Raw genomic sequence first — 20,796 nt, 5'->3', positions numbered from 1 at the left:
AGGAATGAGAGAGAGGGTGGTGAAGAAGGGGTGTTCGGAGAGGAGTGTGCGAGATAATTGATTAAGAAATAATCATTAGAAGAAAAAATAGATAAAAACATTATAAATGCTCAGATGAAAGTTGGATCAACAGTTCTATTGTCATGAAGAATTGTTTACAAACAACAGACTGATGTAAGCACATGTTTATTAAGAGAGAGGGTCTAAAACTCAGTCTTGCAGCTGGTTTTTTAGATGTCTGGGAAATATCGTACATTACATTACTATCCAAAGCAGCACAGTAGCTGGTACAGTCAGTGAATGAAAGACCAACTTTAAAAAAAAAATTAAAAAAAAGAATTGGATTATTGTGAAGTTAAAGAGAGATGCCTTATGACATGAATAAGGTGTTTGTGTACAGGACAAAATCACCATACACTCTTGATCTCTATTCTTCTCTGGATTTATGTAAATGTATTTATATATCAATTAAAATCAATCAATTCTTTTTTTATTTCTTTTTTATCTTATTCTTTATTACTCAGTTATCTATCTTTTATGATATATTTATACACAATAATTATGTTGGCTAAATTTAGAACTAAAAAATGCATGGTTATCAATGAATTCCATGGTGATTTGATTCATTAAGAAGCATTTTCATCAATTATGACAGCACACTGCCAATCCCCTAATTTTTGCTATGTTTCTTGCTGTATATTTCGTGTTAATACATTAATCAGTTATTCATTTTTGGAAACCATTTGATATATTCTCTACAATTCCTCAAGCTTAACTTCATACAATTGCAGTTTCAGTTTCACATAGGCAACAAAGCATGCAAACTGATTCATATAGTAGTGACCACACCACATCAACATCAGGTGGGGCTTGAGGGGTGATGCCTAACCAGTACCTATAGGCCGAATGTGCTGGTCTGCTGCAACTTCGTCCACAAAATGCACATATATGCATGTCTGATTATTTCTATTGTGGATTCTGTTTCAAATGCTCTAAAATATTTCTCTTTCTTACCCCAATTTAAGAACACACACACACACACACACACACACACACACACACACGATACACACACACACACACACACACACACACACACACAAATTTTTTAACACATTCCCAAATCATTCATTCACTGAGTCTGATCTAAGCAGCAACAGTATGATATGGAATTCAATAAAGGCATAGTTCTCTCTCTCTCTCTCTCTTTCTCTCTCTCTCTCTGCCTAGCGTCACATGCTTATTATCTTATTTAGTATTGTGCAGTGTAGACCCTGTTCAGGGCGGCTACTGGATGTAAAAAAACAAACAAATAAAAAATTTTAAAAAACAGCGTTTATACATTATTTTCGAAATAAAGAATCTCTCTCTCTCTCTCTCTCTCCACCTGCCCTCACCGCGCACCACTCACCGCGGTTTTAACGACGTCGTTCTCACCAATAAACAGGAGCTCCTTTACCGCATCGGAATCGTACACACGCACACTTCCACTCGGATTCTGTACGCACAGAAGCGAACTCATGATTGCCTGGACTTCTGGCTTCTACTAGGTTTTTTTTTTTGTTGTTGTTGTTGTTGTTTTTTTCTCTCTCTCACTCGGATGACAACCTCAGTCACTCACAACGCGAGTCACCGCTGTATCGGCATCAGCTGAGGCAAAAGAAGAAAAAAAACAACCCTTGTCAGACTCTATCTTCACTGGCGGACATGCATAATCCCATCACTGAAATTGACGTTGCATGGAAACCCAGTGTTGTCCCTGGCAAAATCCTGGCCTAATTATTGATAGGTCTCCGCAGAGCTTTTTTTTTTCATTGATTTCTGACTGTCATGATCTATAAGATGCTTTTAAAGACGGAGTGTGACGGGCGGTGGTTTCCAACTCTTCCTTGGAAACGAGGGGGCTGTACTCTGTGAAGCTTTTTTTCTTTTTTTTTTTCTTTTTGTTTTTAAACAGCGGTACAGGGGGAATAACTGCATTTTCCGTTTTCATTGGAGACGAGCTTGGCTTGCCATTTCATGAAAGGTAACAAGTTCCTCCCACCCCCTGTGTGTGTGTGTGTGTGTGTGTGTGTGCACGCTCCCGCCTGTGCCTGGTCGGACTCCTTTTACAGATGAGTACCACTGATCAGTAGCATAAGATGCAGACCTATCAGCAACATTACTACTATCAACTGTGTTCTAGTATCACCAGCGGCAACTGGGCCACATTTTACCCTTACTGTAGCTGTACTGTTTGGATGGGCCTCGTGGCCCACATGCGTCCCTTATCCTGAGTTCAAATATTTGACTTTGCTTGCCAGTGCACATATTTATACTGAAGCTTGCTTCCTTCCACAGAGTGACCACAATCAAATATTGTTTACTCTGTCAGTTTGGGGGATCTGCGGGAGAAAGCACTATTTCTTTAAAATAAAATAAAAAAGAAATTAAAAAATTTAAAAAAACCTTTATTTTGTTGTATCTAGGCAAGACCACACCGGTGATTGAGGCACTCCCTGGGGATAAACCCCGACCAGCACAGCTCCAGCCCGTCATTTACCACTACATTGATCCGTAAGCCCAACACTAAGAATGAAAAATATTAACTTCTTTTTTTCTTTCTTTCTTTCTTTCTCCCCCCTCTCCATTTTCCCTCTTCCTGTACCTCTCTCTTTCCATCTTTGGTGGTGGTTGACTGACAGGAAAAAAAAAGAGTAAGTCAGTTGTTAGCATTTAGCAGCCACTGTGACACACTTGATACAAAGGTGCCAGTTGTATTGGCCTCCAGGGGCCTGTCAGGGGCAGGGCATTCCAGTCCTGAATTGCTCTTGGGACAATGGGTGCAATAACTGATCTCCCAAGTTAACATACATGCAGACCTGCTTGTGCCTGAACCCCTTTCATGTGTAACTGCATGCAGAAGATCAAATGCGCATGTTAAAATTACTGTAATCCATGTTAGTGTTCAGTGGGTTATGGAAACAAGAACGTACCCAGCATGCACACCCCTGAAAATGAAGTATGGGTGCCTGCATGGAGGGGTAAATAAAAGAAAAAAAAAGTGATACATGTAAAATGTTGCATATCTGTGTGTGAGTATGTGTGTGTGAGTGTGTGTGTGTGTGTGTGTGTGTGTGCGCGCGTGCGTGACTAAAACCTGACTGAATGACACAGGAAACAAATGATAAGCGCCCAGTGGTAGCTGTCATTTGGCTTTACCCATGTAGGCAGTGTGATGTCCATACATAGAAAATGAAAGTAGACCAGCCGCCGTGGCGAAGTGGTTAGCGTCGCGGACTGACGGCTGGGAAGACGCGGGTTCAAATCCTAGCGGAGGTGGGTTTTTCGGCCCGTGGCCGGCTCCTACCCAGAGTTGAGTGTGCTGTGGGCTTAAATGGGGAGACTGGGACCACACAGTCGAGTGTCATCCACTTCAAGGATGCGTCTTTGGGTGTGTTGCTCTAATTACCTGACCAACACTGCAAGTGTCTGTATCTCTTGGGCCTGGTTAACGCCGGGATATCATTATGACAGGAAGCATAGAGTACAGCCTTGTCACGTAGTCCCAAACCAAAATGGACCTCCATAGCAACATCATCATTGTCATCATCATCATCCTCATCCTTCATCATCATCAATATAAACAAAACAATCTCAAAAGTCTGTGGCCTTTCATGCCCTGCTCTCATGGTGACCTCAGTTTCGATACCCCTCCACTTCTGTGCTTGGGGTGGGTCCTGTCAATGTCTTTAGTGCCGGCAGATTAATGGGGGTCTGTTGTTGGAGGGACGTGGTGGCGGTCTGCACTCTGGGAGGGACGCTCACTCATTATGGCTCCGCGACTAAGCCATTATTGTCGTTAGTAGGGGGCTTAGTAGGTAGTGTCCTAAGTACGTTGAATCAGAACAGGCACCACTGAACACCACCGAAGTGACTCAGCAGCAGTGCAGGGTCTCCTGTGGTGTGTGGCCTCCTGGCAACCTAACATCGATGGTTCCCTGCAGTCTGCCGACGCTGGAACTGTGACAGACAAACCCGGGTGTGGCCGTGTATGGGGGAATCTAAATGAGCGGCGTGGGAGTAATGCCACTGAAATGGTGCAGATGATGGGGCAGCAAAAAAAGTAAAAGAAAATGAAAGTAGAACACATTTAAGTCCCTTGTTATTTGCATGCTTATAGGTCCTGTTCTGCGGATAGCCATTGCATGGAATGAAGATTGGCTGAGCAATACAGTTTCCTTCAGTATCCATTTAATCTCTTGTCTTAATAAGTTGTATCCATGCCATACATTAGATGAGACATCGAAGGGAGGCTGTTGTGCAAATGACTCCATGTTTGTTCAGTGCTTAGAGCTTGGTTTCTGACCAAGGATAGGCGCTGTGTTAGTATCCATATCATCTTCATCAGCTGATTATCAGTCACTGTTGTTTTTCCCCCTATCTCTTTCATCCCTGTAGCAGTTGGCAGGCTGTCATGCTCTGACCAGCACAACAGGTCCAAGCATGGGTCAGGCATCTGCCCCTCCCCCCTTCCCCCACCCCCCTGTTCCCAACCCCCCCTCCACAAGCCATTCCCCCTCCCCACCCCTTTTCCTAATTTTTTTTTTTTTTTTTTTTTTTTTCCAATCGTGCTGATGTGGTACAGCAGATATAGATCTTTCACATGATTTGACTCCTCCTCATTGAAGCAAACTGGTTGACAGATTACTGAGTTTTCTTTTTCCTTCCCTTCTGCAAACTTCCATGAGTTTAAACACCACAGGCCATGCCTGTTAAACATATACACATTCCTGGGTTTTTTTCCTATTGTGAAAAAAAAAAAAAAAAAAAAATCCCTCAGTCCTCTTGTTAAACAGCCAGACAGAACAGACAATGACAGTGTGTTGATAATGTTGGTGTCTGTGCATATATATATATATTTAAAACAAGGCAGCTTTGTTTTCTGGTGTGTGAAAGGGGAGAGAAAGGGTAGGAGGTAGGGGGTGGAGAGGGGTTTCAGAAACATAAACATTGCTGTGCCCGCATTAAAAACCGGAGGAAAGAATCACGCTCACACCTTAACACTCGTTCCATGTCTTGGGTTGAGGTGTAAAGAACACAGTCAAGACAGTCCAGCATTCCTCTGTTCAGAAAAACACAGCTTCACCTTGCCAAACTGTTTGTCCCTGATGTTGTTGTTTTTTTTGTTGTTGCTTTTTTTTTTAATGGATGTTGTGGAAGATATTTCAACAGAGTATGTCACTGGTTCATTGTAAGTAGTCTCCATGTGTTTATTTCACAATTGATTTGCGTTCACACATACACAAGCACAACACAACACAGCACACACACACACACACACGCACGCATGCATACACACACACACACACACACACACACACACAACTCAACACAACACTACACTACACTGTGACTGAGAAGAAGGGATCACAGAACAAAAGAAAAAGCATTACTGGGGGTATGCCATCGATCAGATGATGTTGTGAAGCAACCTGTGTACTGGTGAACATAAACATGTGTGCAAGTGGTATGGATTTAGTTACCTGTGTGTGTGTGGGTGTGTGTTTGTGTGTGTGTGTGTGTGTTCTTACATGTATATGTGCGGGAGGGGGTGTATGTGGATGTGTGTGTGTGTGTGTGTGTGTGTGTGTGTGTGTGTACATGTCTACATATTATTAATTATACATATGTGTACTGTGTACTGGTGAACATGAGCATGTGTGGGAGTGGCATAGATTTGGTTATCTGTGTGTGTGTGTGTGTGTTTGTCTGTTTGTGTGTGTGTTGTGTTGTTTTGTGTTGTGGTGTGTGTATGTGTGTTGTGTACTGTGTTTATGTGTATCATTGTATGTAGGTGTGTTGTTTTGTGGTGTGTGTATGTGTGTGTGTGTGACTGTGTGTGTGTGTGTGTGTGTGTGTGTAGGGGGGAAGGTTGGTGAGTGTATGGGGACCAGTGTTTGTGTGTGTGTGTGTGTGTGTGTGTGTGCACATGTCTACACATTGATAATCACATACATGTGTTTGCTTGAAGTGTAGCATGGTGTAGGCCAGTACAGTGTAATACAAGGAAGGCTGTGTTGTGTACGATATAGAACAGTGTATGGGAAATGCAACATGACTAAGTGCAGTGTTTTGTGATCTGTACAGTGTAGGGCTGTGTAACACAGTGCAGTGTAGTGTAGCACAGCGTAGTGTGGGGAAGCACAGTTTCAGTTTCAGTTTCAGTTTCAGTAGCTCAAGGAGGCCTCACTGTGTTCGGACAAATCCGTATATATACGCTACACCACATCTGCCAAGCAGATGCCTGACCAGCAGTGTAACCCAACGCGCTTAGTCAGGCCTTGAGAAAAAAAAAGTAAATAAATGATAGATAAATACATAAAAAAAGAACTAGTACTAATAATTGTAACATTTATAAGGCGCAAAAACTTGATGAAGTCAACTATAAGCGTACAAAAAAATATAATAAAATAAATAAATAAATAAATAATAATAATTAAAAAAAAATTTAATAAATAAATTGATTAATTAAAATAAATTTTAAAATGTAAAAATAAAAAAGATGAAATTTAAAAAATATATATATATATAAATATAAAATTAAAATTAAAATAAGAAATAAAAATAAAAATAAAATAAATAAATAAATTAAATAAAGGGAAGAACAAGATAGTGTAACACAGTGCAGTACACTGTAGTGTAGCACAGTGTAGTCTAGCACCTTGCAGTGTATGGTGGCACGTTGTAATGTAGGCTAGTGTAGTGTAACATAGCCCAGTGAAGTATAGTATGATGTAGCACAGTGTAGCATAGTGCAGCACAGTGTAGTGTAACATAGCACAGTGAAGTGTAGTATGATGTAGCACAGTGTAGTGTAACATAGCACAGTGAAGTGTAGTATGATGTAGCACACTGTAGCATAGTGCAGCACAGTGTAGTGTAACATAGCACAGTGAAGTGTAGTATGATGTAGCACAGTGTAGCATAGTGCAGCACAGTGTAGTGTAACATAGCCCAGTGAAGTGTAGTATGATGTAGCACAGTGTAGCATAGTGCAGCACAGTGTAGTGTAACATAGCCCAGTGAAGTGTAGTATGATGTAGCACAGTGTAGCATAGTGCAGCACAGTGTAGTGTAACATAGCACAGTGAAGTGTAGTATGATGTAGCATAGTGCAGCACAGTGTAGTGTAACATAGCCCAGTGAAGTGTAGTATGATGTAGCACACTGTAGCATAGTGCAGCACAGTGTAGTGTAACATAGCACAGTGAAGTGTAGTATGATGTAGCACAGTGTAGCATAGTGCAGCATAGTGTTGTGTAGTGTATCACCATGTAGTGCAGTATAGTGTAGCACAATGTAGTGTAGTGTAGTGTAGTATAGTGTAGCACTGTGTAGTGTAGTGTGGCACAGTGTATAGTTCTGGAAAGTGTAGTGTAGTATAGCACAGTGTTGTGTATTGTAGTATTGCACAATGTAGTATAGTGTTGTGTAACACAGTGTAGTAGTGTAGTGTAGTGTAGTGTAGTGTAGTGTAGCACAGGGTTCGTATTTAGCACAGTGTAGTGTAACACACTGTATTGTGGTGGCACAGGGTAGTATAACATATAGCTCAGTGTAGTATAGCACAGTGTTGTGTAACACAGTGATGTTTGGTGTAGCACACCGTAGAATAGTACAGTGAAGCAGAGTGTAGAGTAGTGGTGGTAGTAGTAGCACAGCATAGAAAATCATAAGTGTAGCATGATACAATGTAAGGCAAGTGGGGTTCAGCGCAGTAATAGTGTAGTTATTGAACAGTGTGATATAGAACATTGAAGTGAAGCACGAAACTCTATGAAGCAATGTGTGGGGATAATATATGTTTTGTTGATGCATGTCTGTCTGTCTGTCAAGTCTGTCTGCTGTGCTAACTTAAAGCCCGGGAGGAGGGGGGGGAGTGAGGGGGAGGGGGGGGGGGGGGGTTGGCAGAATGGTTAAGACGCTTATCTGCCAGTAAAGTGTCCAAAAGGATCTGGGTTCGATTCCTGCTTTCATCCTTATCTCTCAAGGTTGACTGGGGACAAAAATCAAAATCAAACTGGGGTGTCTAGACATTTGGAGGAAACGATAAACAGAAGCCCTGTGTACTGCACACACTTGGGGGGGGGCACTGAAAAAAAACCCCAAAAAACGGAACCCATGGCAACGAAAGCGTTGTGCCTCTGGCAAATTTCTGTGGAACAAATCACCACCGATAGGTGCACAAATAATGATATATGCATGCACGCCCTGGACAAGGCCTGGCTAGTGCCTTATGCTGATGGTCAGGCTTCTGCCATGGAGATGTGGTGTGGAGTTTCTGATTTGTCCTAATACAAAATTTTTGTATTTGTATTTCTTTTTATCACATCAGATTTCTCTGTGTGAAATTCGGGCTGCTCTCCCCAGGGAGAGCGTGTCGCTACACTACAGCGCCACCCTTTTTTTTTGTGTTTTTTCCTGCGTGTAGTTTTATTTGTTTTTTCCTATCAAAGTGGATTTTTCTACAGAATTTTGCCAGGAACAACCCTTTTGTTGCTGTGGGTTCTTTTACGTGCGCTAAATGCATGCTGCACACGGGACCTCGGTTTATTGTCTCATCCGAATAACTAATGATGCCTTCATCTGAAACTGAAAGCCCAGTTGTCATTTTCATTCTTCTGGATCAGACAGGTGTGAGGTCTGTTGGCCGTAAAAAATAAAAATTAAAAAAAATTAAAAAATCATGGAGATTAGTGTCTGTTAACAACCCATTCCTCTACCACCCCAGAACACTTAAAACAAGAAGTAGAAAAACAAGAGAGGCAAGGCCTTCAAGACCCACTTGTGGCAAATTAAGTCCCCTAGCATTAATTACAGAGTAATTTCCCTTTTTTACTATCTGCACCAAAACGTTTGCAAAATAAATAAAACTTCCATGCTTAGCAAAAGAAGTTCCTGTTTGAACAAAAAATGATACTAATGACTGCTCTTGTTGTTGTGTCAGAATATCAGATCAAAGTGCCAAGTTTAGAGAATACAAAAAATATAAATATAACAGTAAATGCAGTTTGCATGTAATTAGGCTTCTTTCTTTTTTTCTTTTTCTTTTTTTGTGCCCATCCCAGAGGTGCAATATTGTTTTAAATGAGATGACTGGTAAGAACTGAATTTTTCCTATTTTTATGCCTAATTTGGTTTCAACTGACAAAGTATTTGCAGAGAAAATGTCAATGTTAAAGTTTACCACACACACACACACACACACACACAGACAACCGAACACCGGGTTAAAACATAGACTCACATTGTTTACACAAGTGAGTCAATAATGCAGTATTGTTTCCACTGATGTGGCTTCAGTGCTTCACAGTCATGTGCAAGGTAAAGATTTGCCTTTGATGTTTGTCTTTCTCTTTCCCATCTATTGTTTTGCATCAAATGTGTGTGTGTGTGTGTGTGTGTGTGTGTGCGTCTGTGTGTGTGTGTGTGTGTGTGTCTCTGTGTGTGTCTCTGTGTATGTGTATGTATGCATATGTATGTGTGTGTTTGTGTATCTGTGTGTGCAAGCGCACGCATTCACACTTGTGCTTTCGAGAGTGTGTGTGAGCGCACACATGTAGGTGATGCCATGTTTTCAATTAAAATTTTATGCAACGGTTTGAGCCAGGACAGCTTTTGTTCCCATTGTGAAGGCAGACAAACAGGTATATGTGGGTTTGTTTTTTGTTTTTTATAAAGTGTCACAATATCTGCTTTCCACCTTCCCCATTCCCCCCACCTCCCCCACCCCCTGCCCCCTTTGTACACAGATATATCTGTTTCCACCAAGACAGCAAAGACATGAAAGAAGTCTCTGACTTGAGACATCCGTCCTTGAACGTGAAAGAACCCAGCACTAACTTGATATACCTTTGTGTCGTGAGCTTCTCTCCTGTTCAATGCACAGTCACACACCTCGTGTGTCAAAGAGCCAGACCACATGGTGCCTTGATGTGCCTATGGTATAAGTGTATAGTTGCAATGCATATAGGTAGCCGCATTATGTTTGGCATTGCCGAAAGAAATGGTTCCAGCATGTTATGAAGTTTTGCTTTGAACAGTGTGAAGTGTGTTCTAAATGGAAAAAGTGTTTTTTGTGTTGTTGTTGTTGTTTTTTTACATCGGAAAACAGATGTCACATCAAATGACTAGATATACAAAGAGGTGTGGTTGTAAAAAGAAGAATTTTGACATTGGAAAACATATTTCATATCAGTGATAACTACCCAAGTTTACAAACGTACACCTGTGCACGTGATCATAAACTGAACAAGTATGAAGAAGAAAGGTTTGTGTGGTGTGTGTATGCCAAGCACACAAAGGCAGTGTTTGTTTGTTTTTTCAAAACCTACTTGACATTGCAACTTAAGGAGAACAGTTTGATGGCTGGTGTGTGGTTGATATAGTGCCGTAATGCACGACACTTGTGCAGGGGGAAGGGTTAGATGGTTTGATATACAATCTATACAATAGTAACACACGACACTTGTTACACGAATCCAGTGGTGCAGTCAGTGTTCACCGGGTGGCCACACCTAACCGGGGTACCATGAGCGTGTCCAGGCTGGGCAGTCAAGCGAAGCTAATCCTGTGCCCGGGCCCCTAACCCAGCCCTGGAACCTTGGACACAGCTCAGCGCCCACCGACCCATTGTTTCGGGTGTCTAGGTGTATAGGCACAGAGTTTTCCGTCTGGCGCTAATTCAGTTTTGTGCCGGTGTTACCCCAGGGGTGTAGGCAGTTGTTGCCACTACCAGCCACTGATTGCAGAGAGGTTGAGTGTGGGTGTGGGTGGTGGAGCGCCGAGTTAGGTATCGATTCCTCACACAACCACCTTTTCTCCGCATGGCTGGTTTTTTCTTCAAGGACCCCCAAGTTGTCAGCATCCCTGGTCACAATCATACCGCAATCACGCTTGACATGGAAACGCACTTCAACAAGGAACAGGGACAGACAGGGAGCTTGTTCGGGGTGACACGTACACAGCTGATGAAAGCGGCTCGCTCAGGGTTTTATTGAACAAGAGAGAGGGACACCTTTGTGGCGTGCTATTGATTGATAGAGAGATTTGTACCTGGTGGCACGTTATTGTTGTGGGCGTCCCTGACGGCTCCATGACAGCCAAAACTTTGCTGCTGTTTTGTGTGGAGGTTGGTCTGTGCTCTGCTGGAAGTGGATGTCTTGGGAGGTCGGAGTTCGCTGACTGACTGACTGACTGACTGACTGACTGTGCAAGGACTCAGAGGTGTACAGCATCAGTCTGACTTGGGTGTGACACGGAGAGGTGGGCAGTTATGGCTGATCTGGACATTCACAACAACCCGAAGTATCAAATTCAGGGGGTACCTGTAAGTTTCCATGATGTGTTCAGTTCAGTGTGTGTGTGTGTTTGTGATGTGTGTGTGTGTGTGTGTGTGTGTGTGTGTGAATATGGGTGTGTGTATCTGTATCTGTATTTGGGTGTGTGAATGTATATGTATGTGCATGTGTGCGTATGTTTGTGTGTGTGTTTGTATGTGTGTGTGTGTGTGTGTGTTGTGTGTGTGTGTGTGTGTGTGTGTGTGTGTGTATGTATATATATATGTGTGTGTGTGTGTGTGTGTGTGTGAACTGCACAATACTCTGATCAGACCTACCGAGAAGTGGTACACACACATGGCTTGAATCAAAACAGACAGACCGTTGCCTGAGCAAAGAATGATTCACAATGGAAGCATTACTAGATGCAGCATGCCCATTATAGAACACAACAGGAAACAGGAAAGATATATGAATCACCATGGACACTAACACAGAAATGTTGAAACAAAGCCCTGGGTGTGTGTTACACAGATGTCAAAATGATCCTGACTTTCTTGTATGGCTTTCTCACACAGCTGAGGAGGCTTATCAAACACTTGTTTGCTTGTGTGGCCATTAGCAGTGTTGGTTTTGGTTTTGTTTTGTTTTGTTTTTTTGTTTGTTTTTTTGTTTTGTTTTTACATCGAAGTCAGGTGTTTAAAGGTCCAGCCCAACACTCGGCTTATATCACAGATTGACATAAGTTTACATTTGGGCCAACAGCAAAGTGAGAGCTGTATTATCAATGGTTTCTCCAGTCAATGGGAAACCATTTATAGCTTAGTCTTTTGTGAAGGACTATGACTCTCAAACTAGGAGGCAAAGTTGCACTGGCTTTTAGTGCTGCAGCCGTGTGGGCTAGATGGCCTTTGGGAGCCATCCCAATGCCGAGTGTCCTAAAACCCTCATGGCCGAGAGAGTGGGGATGTACTTGGACAAGACACTCTCCACTATAATCAAATTCTAGCCCAAATAGTCGGAACAGCAGTTGCCGCCTCTGCTGTTCTGATGGTCATAGTCGGACATGACTGACTATCATACATATATATATATAAAGGTCCAGCAGAATAGCTATGACTTTTCTTTTGTAGTTTTCTTTTTTTTTCTTCTTCTCCCTCTCTGTGAGGAGCTGTTGGGCGCCACAGAGAAGAACTGTTCTGTTTTTTTTTGTTTTTTTTATGTCCACCCCTCTATCTTCCCCCCTCAACAGTTTCTTGGAGGTTTTGTTTTTGCAAGGTCTTTAGATCTTGCTACATATGGCCTTACCAATGTAGTTTTCTTCTTTTTTTTTTCTTTTTTTTTTTTTTTTTTTTCTTTTTTTTTACTGATGTCAGCAGACCTTAATCTAGTTCAGTGTTCTGCTTGATGGTTTAGACAGAAACAGGTTTGTTGAAAAGACCTCAAGGCCTGACTAAGCGCGTTGGGTTACGCTGCTGGTCAGGCATCTGCTTGGCAGATGTGGTGTAGCGCATATGGATTTGTCCGAACGCAGTGACGCCTCCTTGAGCTACTGAAACTGAAACTGTTGAAAAGGGACAATTGATAAAATCCCTACACAAAATCACATCAATGCCCATCCATCTGTCCATACTAAAAAAAAAAAAAAAAACCAGCTGCTCACGCCCACAGATGATTTGGCACATGATGATGATGATAATGATGATGATGTGGATAATTATACGTGATGAAGATAATGATGATGGTGTGGATAATTATACATGATGATGATGATGTGGATGATTATACATGATGATGATGTGGATAATTATACATGATGATGATGATGATGATGTGGATAATTATACATGATGATAATGATGATGATGTGGATAATTATACATGATGATGATGTGGATAATTATACATCATGATGATGTGGATAATTATACATGATGAAGATGATAATGATGATGATGTGGATAATTATACATGATGATGATGATGACGATGATGTGGATAATTATACTGCTGATGATGGTAATAATGATGATAATTACACAGCACCTATCCCTGGTCAGACACCAGGCAGTGAGTGCTTTACAAACAGTCATTTGCACAACAGTGCCACCTACCTGGGTGGAGCACACTTGAGGGCTGCCATCGGGTGCTCACACTGTGTCATTCAATCACATTTCACTCACACACACACACACACACACACACACACACACACACACACACCACAAACACACACACACATACACACACCACACACACACACACACACACACACACACACACACAATCACATTTCACTCACGCCACACACACACACACACACACACACACACTCACACACACACCACACACACACACACACACACACACACACACACACACACACACACACACACCACACACACACACACACACACACACACACACACACACACACACACACACACACAATGGCAGCTCTCAATGGGCTCTACCATCATCATGTATAATTATCCACATCATCATCATTATCCATCAGTTTGCTATACAAGATTAATAACCTCTACTTTCTTCCGTATAAAACTTGAAGACAAGGTATAGTAAAAATGTTACATGCATATGTGGTAAGCAGTTCAGCTTGCATCATTGTTTGTTTCACTGTCAGCAGTTACGTACCTTCTTGCCCAAGTATTTTAATGAGAATAACTATTCTGTAGATGATTTTTGGAAAGTTATTTCTGACGAGGTTCTTATGGTCAAATTTTCACAGGCATTAGTTCATAGCCCTATTTCTACATTCCTCTAATGGACTTCAGAATTGTGTTAATGGTTTCTGATTATTATTATCATTATTGAATTGTTATTGTTAAATGTAATTGCATGTTAGTTAAACTTCTTTTTTTTTTTTTTCTACCTTTTCTGTTTTTCTCTTCCCCTTTCCCCTCCCCCCCCCCTCCCCTACCCACCCCCTTTTTTTCTTTTCTTTTTTTAATCATCTAATATCACTGATAGTGAAAAGACGCTAAACTAAAGAACGAACACATGTGACATGTACCATTTTACATGTATGGCAGTTTTGTTTATTTACACCGCCATGCAGGCAGCCATACTCCATCACAGAAAACCATGAGAATAGGTTGGCAGGGAAGAGAAAAAGTAGGGGAGGGGGGAGGGAGGAGAGCAGTCTGACATTACACCAACAGCACCATTCTGACAGCTTTTTTTTTTTTTTTTTTTTTTTTTTTTTTAAAATCATGAAATGCATTTTTTTTTCATTATAATTTTTTTTCAAAAACCACAAACACAGACAACACAAAAATCCGCTGATACAACTGAACATCGATTTCCTGTCCATGTAAAATATCCTGGTTACCTACGCTCACTTGCAATACCATTGACAGACATCATTCACCTTCTTCTTCTTCTGCGTTCACTCGTATGTACACAAGTGGGCTTTTACGTGTATGACCGTTTTTACCCCGCCATGTAGGCAGCCATACTCCGTTTTCGGGGGTGTGCATGCTGGGTATGTTCTTGTTTCCATAACCCACCGAACGCTGACATGGATTACAGGATCTTTAACATGCGTATTTGATCTTCTGCTTGCATATACACACGAAGGGGGTTCAGGCACTAGCAGGTCTACACATATGTTGACCTGGGAGATCGGAAAAATCTCCACCCTTTACCCACCAGGTGCCGTCACCGTGATTCGAACCCGGGACCCTCAGATTGACAGTCCAACGCTTTAACCACTCGGCTATTGCGCCCGTCACATCATTCACCAACCCCCCAGATTTCTGACAGCATTTAGAATGAGCGGTGAGCACTTTCAGCTTCCACTGCATTGGATGATTTTTGAACCCACAATTTTCAGCATGCAAGTTAAGTTTGATGCTTAAATTATCCGAATTATGCAGGTGTTTTTTGTTTTTTTTTAGATATACTTGTCAATTCTTATTTCAGAAAGGACTTATGAAAAATTACTGTCTGCTAATAAGTTTGTGTGTGTGTGTATGTGTGTGTGTGTGCGTGTATGTGTGTATGCATATTTATGTGTGTTTGTGTGCATGTGAATGTGTGTGTGTGTGTGTGTGTGTGTGTGTGTGTGTGTGTGTCCATGAGTGCTTGTATGTGCATATGTGTGTTTGTGTGTGTGTGTACATGTGTGTGCACACTTGCATGTGTAAATGCTTGTGTGTGTGTGTGTGTGTGTGTGTGTGCATGTGTGTGTGCATGTGCATGTGAATGTGTGTGCTTATCTGTGAGTGATATGTGTGTGTGTATGCACATGCATGTGTGAGTGCTTATGTGTGCATACATGTGCATATGTGTGTGTGTGTGTGTGTGTGTGTGTGTGTGCATGTGTGTTTGTTTGTGTGTGTGTGTTTGTGGACAGGACTCCATCAAGATGTCCCAGCTACAGAACTTACTGCACGACGCCCTCATTGCTTCAGAGAACGTACAGCAGTGTGCCATCATTCGCCGCAAGGATTGCCTCGTCAGGGCCGCTTCCGTCGGCTTTAACGTAAGCTACGTCGTTTTCACTGTTTGGATTTTAGTTTAGTTTTGTTTATAATGCTGATCCAAAAAAATGATGATGAACATAATAATGATAATAGTAGTAATGATAATAATTATAATGATAATGATGATAATGACAGTAATGATACTACTACTACTACGATAGTAGTAACAATGATGATAAGAATAATGATACTTTCTCTCCCCCCTTGCCCCCCCCCCCCCAATCCCCCCCACCCCCCACCCTTTCCTTCGCCGTTCTCACTGACCATACAAGGAGAGTGAGCTTGCTGGTGTGGGGCTGTGTCGTGGAAGTAAGAAACTGAGAACGCTTACTGATAGGTTTTGAGAAGATGAGTTTTTAGTGAAGGTAATGATGGAGTCGGATGAAATAATAATAATAATAATAATAATAATAATAATAATAATAATAATGGTATTTATATAGTAATAATGGTATCTATATAGTGCTGAATCTTGTGCAGAGACAAATCAAAGCACTTTCGCACCAGTCGTTCACACGCATGTGTAACTCTAAAACTGTAGAAACAAAAGACAAGGAAGAGGGAAGGAAGGGAGATCTATTTTGGGGAAGAGGTGGGTTTTAAGGCCAGACTTGAAAGAGCTGAGTGTGGAGACTTGACGAAGCGAAAGAGGAAGTTCATTCCAGTCGCAATGTCCAGAGACAGAGAAAGAACGGCAGCCAACAGAAATGGATATGATGTGGAAGATGCTGATTTTGGTTGTTGTATATATATATATATATACATTATAGTGATTTTAAAGTGAATTTTGTCTGAGAGAGAGTGGGGAACATGGAGGAATTTGTGGGGTAGAGATTGGAGCAGGGAGGGGGGGGGGGAGAGGGGCAGTATATGTGTGTGTGTGTGTGTGTGTGTGTGTTTGTTTGATTTTATTTCAGTTCACATACTTTCTTAGCTTCTTCTGCTTCAGTGTATCTGAAGTTTTCTTTCGCAAATGTAGAGCAATGATTTTCTGTTGTTATGAATAGACAATAACCAGTCTTTAGTCTTGAATCTTAAATAAGTATGACACACATCTATATGACTCAACTGTACAGGAGTGTGCCCTGTGCATGTGTGTGTGTGTGTGTGCAGAAAATACCCACTTCGATAGTGAAAAAAAAAAAGAAAAGAAAAAAAGAAATACACCTGGCTGTAAGACTCTGGGACCTTTTACCATAACTTGAACCTTTTTAAATCTATGTTTTTTTATGACCAATCAGAGCTAAGTGGGTCATGGTCAGTCTGCTAAATATGCAAACCAACCAGGGCTAAGTGGGTCGTAACTGTCATGCCCGCACCCTTTACCAAGGTCCAGTGCAAACAGTGATGCTGTGTTGTTGTTGTTGTTGTTGTTGTTGTTCAGCTGTACCAAGATCAAGTCCAGATGCTGCTGGATGCTTTTAAAAACCCGCCACAGACACGAGAGGAAGGGATCTACTTTGACGATCGGCAGTTCAAATGTGTACGTGCTGACAAAAACTCCATCTACTCCAAATGCGTAAGTATCGCGACATGTGCGGTGAAATGTTTCTGTTTTTGGTTGACCTTCATCATTCATTAAAAAGTTATTAAAATCATCCATTCATTCCTAAGTACTCTTTTTTTGTGAAGGAAATAAGGGGTAAGGAAACACTGATTGACTATGACCATTACAACAGCAGAGGAGGCAGATGGTGTCCTGACAATTGGTGTCCTGAATATCTGGGCTAGAATTTGATTATAGTGGAGAGTGTCTTGCCCAACTTACATCCCCACTCACATTGGCAAGAGGGTTTTAGGACAGTTGACGTTGGAATGGTCCCCAAAAGCCAACTAGCCCTCGAGGCTGCAGCACTAAAAGCCAGTGCAATCTTGCCTCCTAGTTTGAGAATAAATAATTGTCCATCACACACACACACACACACACACACAAAAACTACAGTGTAAATGAATTCCCTATGCAGTTTGGAAACCATTGATCATACAGCTCTCACTTTGCTGTTGGCCCACCTGTAATCTTATGTTGATCTTTGATATGAGGACACACACCTTCTTCTTCTTCTTCGTTCGTGGGCTGCAACTCCCACGTTCACTCGTATGCACACGAGTGGGCTTTTACGTGTATGACTGTTTTTACCCCGCCTTGTAGGCAGCCATACTCCGCTTTCGGGGGCGTGCATGTTGGGTATGTTCTTGTTTCCATAACCCACCGAACGCTGACATGGATTACAGGATCTTTAACGTGCGTATTTGATCTCCTGCTTGCGTCTACACACAAAGGGGGTTCAGGCACTAGCAGGTCTGCACATATGTTGACCTGGGAGATCGTAAAAATCTCCACCCTTTACCCACCAGGCGCCGTCACCGTGATTCGAACTCCGGACCCTTAGATTGAAAGTCCAAAGCTTTAACCACTCGGCTATTGCGCCTGTCAAGGACACACACCAACAGATAAGCCTGCCTGCCTACTCATCCGTCGGTCCGACGGGAGACTCCATCAAGCTTATGTTGACCTTTGATATGAGCCAAGCACTGAGCCACTTGTCACAGTGTGGTGAACTGGTTTGTTGGACAGGGCAAGCGAGGTTTGGTGCTGGTGAAAACGATCACCTTACTGCTGGTGGCTACGTACACAGAGAGCATGTTCCCCAGTGTCTGTGTGGAGGCAGTGGAAAAACTAGGTGAGTGGCACTGTACCATACACCATGGACAATGGGGCGAGAGCTTTAAAAAATACATTTTTGATAGTAATTCAGGGAGCATTAATTCTGTGGGACTGTACTGTACACTGTGGACAATGGTGGGAGAATTTTAAAAAAATACATTTTTGATAGTAATTCAGGGAGCGTTAATTCAGTTTTCCAAGTTTACTTCATCTGTGTGGGATTTCACCCGTGGACACTATCATGTATGTTTTACTGTTTGACAATTGTGACAAAAATGTCTGGGTTTTCTGTATCTACTGTATGTATGGTAGGAAGACTTCATCTTTTTTTTGTGTGTGTGTGAATGTTTCTTTCGTATGTGAGTTTGTGCCAGTGTGAGTTGAGAGGAGGTGCATGTATGCGTGTGGCTGTCAGTGTATCTGTGTGCCTTATATGTGTGTGGGTGTGTTCATATGCATGCGTGTGTGTGCATGCGTGTTTACAGTATATGTCCTTGTCCTCATTGTCTCAGCATATTGATGAGGACTTTAACATGCATGTGGGTTATTTCAATATATTCATGCATGTCTGTGCATATGAGCATGTGTGTTTGTGTTTGTGTGTGTGTGTGTGTGCATGTGCATGTGTGTATGTCTGTGAAAGAGGGAGAGAGCGAGAGGTCAGAGTATTGTCATGTGATGTTGTGTGTGGGGGTGGGGGTGTATTTCCCAGGTGCTGGAGAAATATCATGGTCAGATTGAATTTTAAACTTTTTTGCTTCTTTCCTCTCATTTCCTGTTAACATGTTTTGGGGGTTTTTTCCCATCCTTTTCTCTCCACTGTTTCAGCGGACTATTTCAAAGAGAAAGGGAAGTAGACATAGAGAGGAAGAGAGGAAAAGAGACAGACAGAAAGACAGACAGGAGGAACCTCACCTAACAGTGCAGGTGTTACACCCCCCCCCACCCCCGCCACCTCCCGGCAACACCTGTATGACTGCTGGACATCACCTTGCTGACCATTTCATCATGCTGCGCCATGCTGGACTGCAAGGCAGACGTGATTCTGTTCTCACTGTGTCAGATAACCCTTGGTGGGTTTTTTGGGTTTTTTGACTCACTTGTGTAAACAAAGTGAGTCTATGTTTTAACCCGGTGTTCGGTTGTCTGTGTGTGTGTGTGTGTGTGTGTGTGTGTGGCTGTGTGTCTGTGTGTCCGTGGTAAACTTTAATATTGACATTTTCTCTGCAAATACTTTGTCAGTTGACACCAAATAAAAAGTTTTGGTGCAGATAGTAAAAAAGGGAAATTACTCTGTAATTAATGCTAGGGGACTTAATTCGTTTTAAACTGATCTTTCTCATCTTATACATTACATTTTGAAATTATACTCAATACATAAAAAGCTTGGATTTTTTTGTTTTGTTTAAGTGTATCACAAGTGAGTCTTGAAGGCCTTGCCTCTTTTGTTTTTCTTGGAATCATATCCTTTATCTCCCCCCCCCCCCCCTACCCCCACACCCCCTGACCCTACTCAGCCTGACATCAGACATAAGTTGTTCACTGCAAGAATCCGTAACTGAACATGCTGATGTGTCAGGAGAGACGGGTTGACGACCAGAGTGATGGATGACTTGCTGCATGATGTACAGAGTTAACTTCTTCTTCTCTCCTTCTTCATTCATGGGCGGCAACTCCCATGTTCACTTGTATGTACACAAGTGGACTTTTACGTGAATTATCGTTCATACCCCACCATGTAGGCAGCCATGAACAGACTTAGGTTTTGTCAAAAATTTTTTTTTTTTTTTTTTTTTTTTAGCTCATGCAAACACATTTTAACCTGCAGATTCTGTGGTAGGCTGTGTACCCTTCACACTCTTTTCAGTTTCCATTTGAGTTTTTTTCTTCTGACGAAATGAACATCTTACTTTACATCTGGGGGGTCAATGTTAACAATTCAGTAAAGTTACTGTGTAAGTCATATCCAACATCTATATTTAGACTTTCAGGTAACGTTCCTTGGAATGATCTGTATCAGGTCTCTGCTTTTCCTCCTGCCAGTGTTTGTTTCTGTGGCCTTTCATGCAGCTTTTGGCATGATCTTAACCCATCCAACCCTGGGAAGCTAACAACCTCAACAGGTTCCCCTGCCATATTGATGTGGAAAAAAAAAAGAAAATATACTAAAATCGACCAGTTTTTCCTTCAAATCGACTCGCATTGACAAAGCCAGAAATACTGTATAAATCAGTCCCATTTTGCTTGCCGTTTGTGCATAATTTGTATGAATATGGAAACCATTTTGATGAAATGAATTTGA

The 20,796-nt window shown here is 41.8% G+C and overlaps 2 protein-coding genes across 5 annotated transcripts in view; one reads left to right on the top strand and one right to left on the bottom strand.

Annotated features, from left to right (window-relative positions):
• The window catches only part of LOC143283052 (protein FAM228B-like), a 39,544-nt gene extending 37,655 nt beyond the window's left edge, over positions 1 to 1,889 (bottom strand). The window contains exon 1 of the mRNA XM_076589057.1: positions 1,412 to 1,889. Within this exon, the coding sequence (XP_076445172.1) occupies positions 1,412 to 1,522 (111 nt within the window). The 5' untranslated portion in view covers positions 1,523 to 1,889. The remainder of the gene's footprint in view (positions 1 to 1,411) is intronic.
• A 114-nt stretch (positions 1,890 to 2,003) lies between these two features.
• Positions 2,004 to 19,451, top strand: LOC143283412 (profilin-4-like). Of its 4 annotated transcripts, XM_076589634.1 has the most exons (6): positions 2,004 to 2,026; positions 2,469 to 2,556; positions 15,700 to 15,828; positions 17,214 to 17,348; positions 18,405 to 18,510; positions 19,323 to 19,451. In XM_076589634.1, exons 3-6 carry the CDS (start codon positions 15,712 to 15,714, stop codon positions 19,349 to 19,351), a joined length of 387 nt encoding a protein of 128 aa, XP_076445749.1. In that variant the 5' UTR covers positions 2,004 to 2,026; positions 2,469 to 2,556; positions 15,700 to 15,711; the 3' UTR covers positions 19,352 to 19,451. The 4 variants fall into 4 exon arrangements, with proteins under 4 accessions (XP_076445749.1, XP_076445750.1, XP_076445751.1 ...); XM_076589635.1 differs by lacking the exon at positions 2,004 to 2,026 and having other exon boundaries at positions 2,433 to 2,556; XM_076589636.1 differs by lacking the exons at positions 2,004 to 2,026; positions 2,469 to 2,556 and adding an exon at positions 5,110 to 5,233.
• The last annotated feature ends 1,345 nt before the right edge of the window (positions 19,452 to 20,796 follow it).

Source organism: Babylonia areolata, chromosome 6 (genome assembly GCF_041734735.1).
Source record: "Babylonia areolata isolate BAREFJ2019XMU chromosome 6, ASM4173473v1, whole genome shotgun sequence".
NCBI classification, from domain to species: Eukaryota; Metazoa; Mollusca; class Gastropoda; order Neogastropoda; family Buccinidae; genus Babylonia; species Babylonia areolata.
Note: the sequence above shows the minus strand (reverse complement) of the source record. Positions and strands in the feature narration are given on the sequence as shown.

Bases quoted from the DNA above. Each gene is read 5' to 3' on its own strand.
- LOC143283412 (XM_076589633.1), top strand. From the start codon at position 11,318: ATGGCTGATCTGGACATTCACAACAACCCGAAGTATCAAATTCAGGGG. The intron at 11,372-15,699 runs GTAAGTTTCCAT...GTTTGTGGACAG, and splicing joins ATCAAATTCAGGGGGTACCT to GACTCCATCAAGATGTCCCA. The intron at 15,829-17,213 runs GTAAGCTACGTC...GTTGTTGTTCAG, and splicing joins CCGCTTCCGTCGGCTTTAAC to CTGTACCAAGATCAAGTCCA.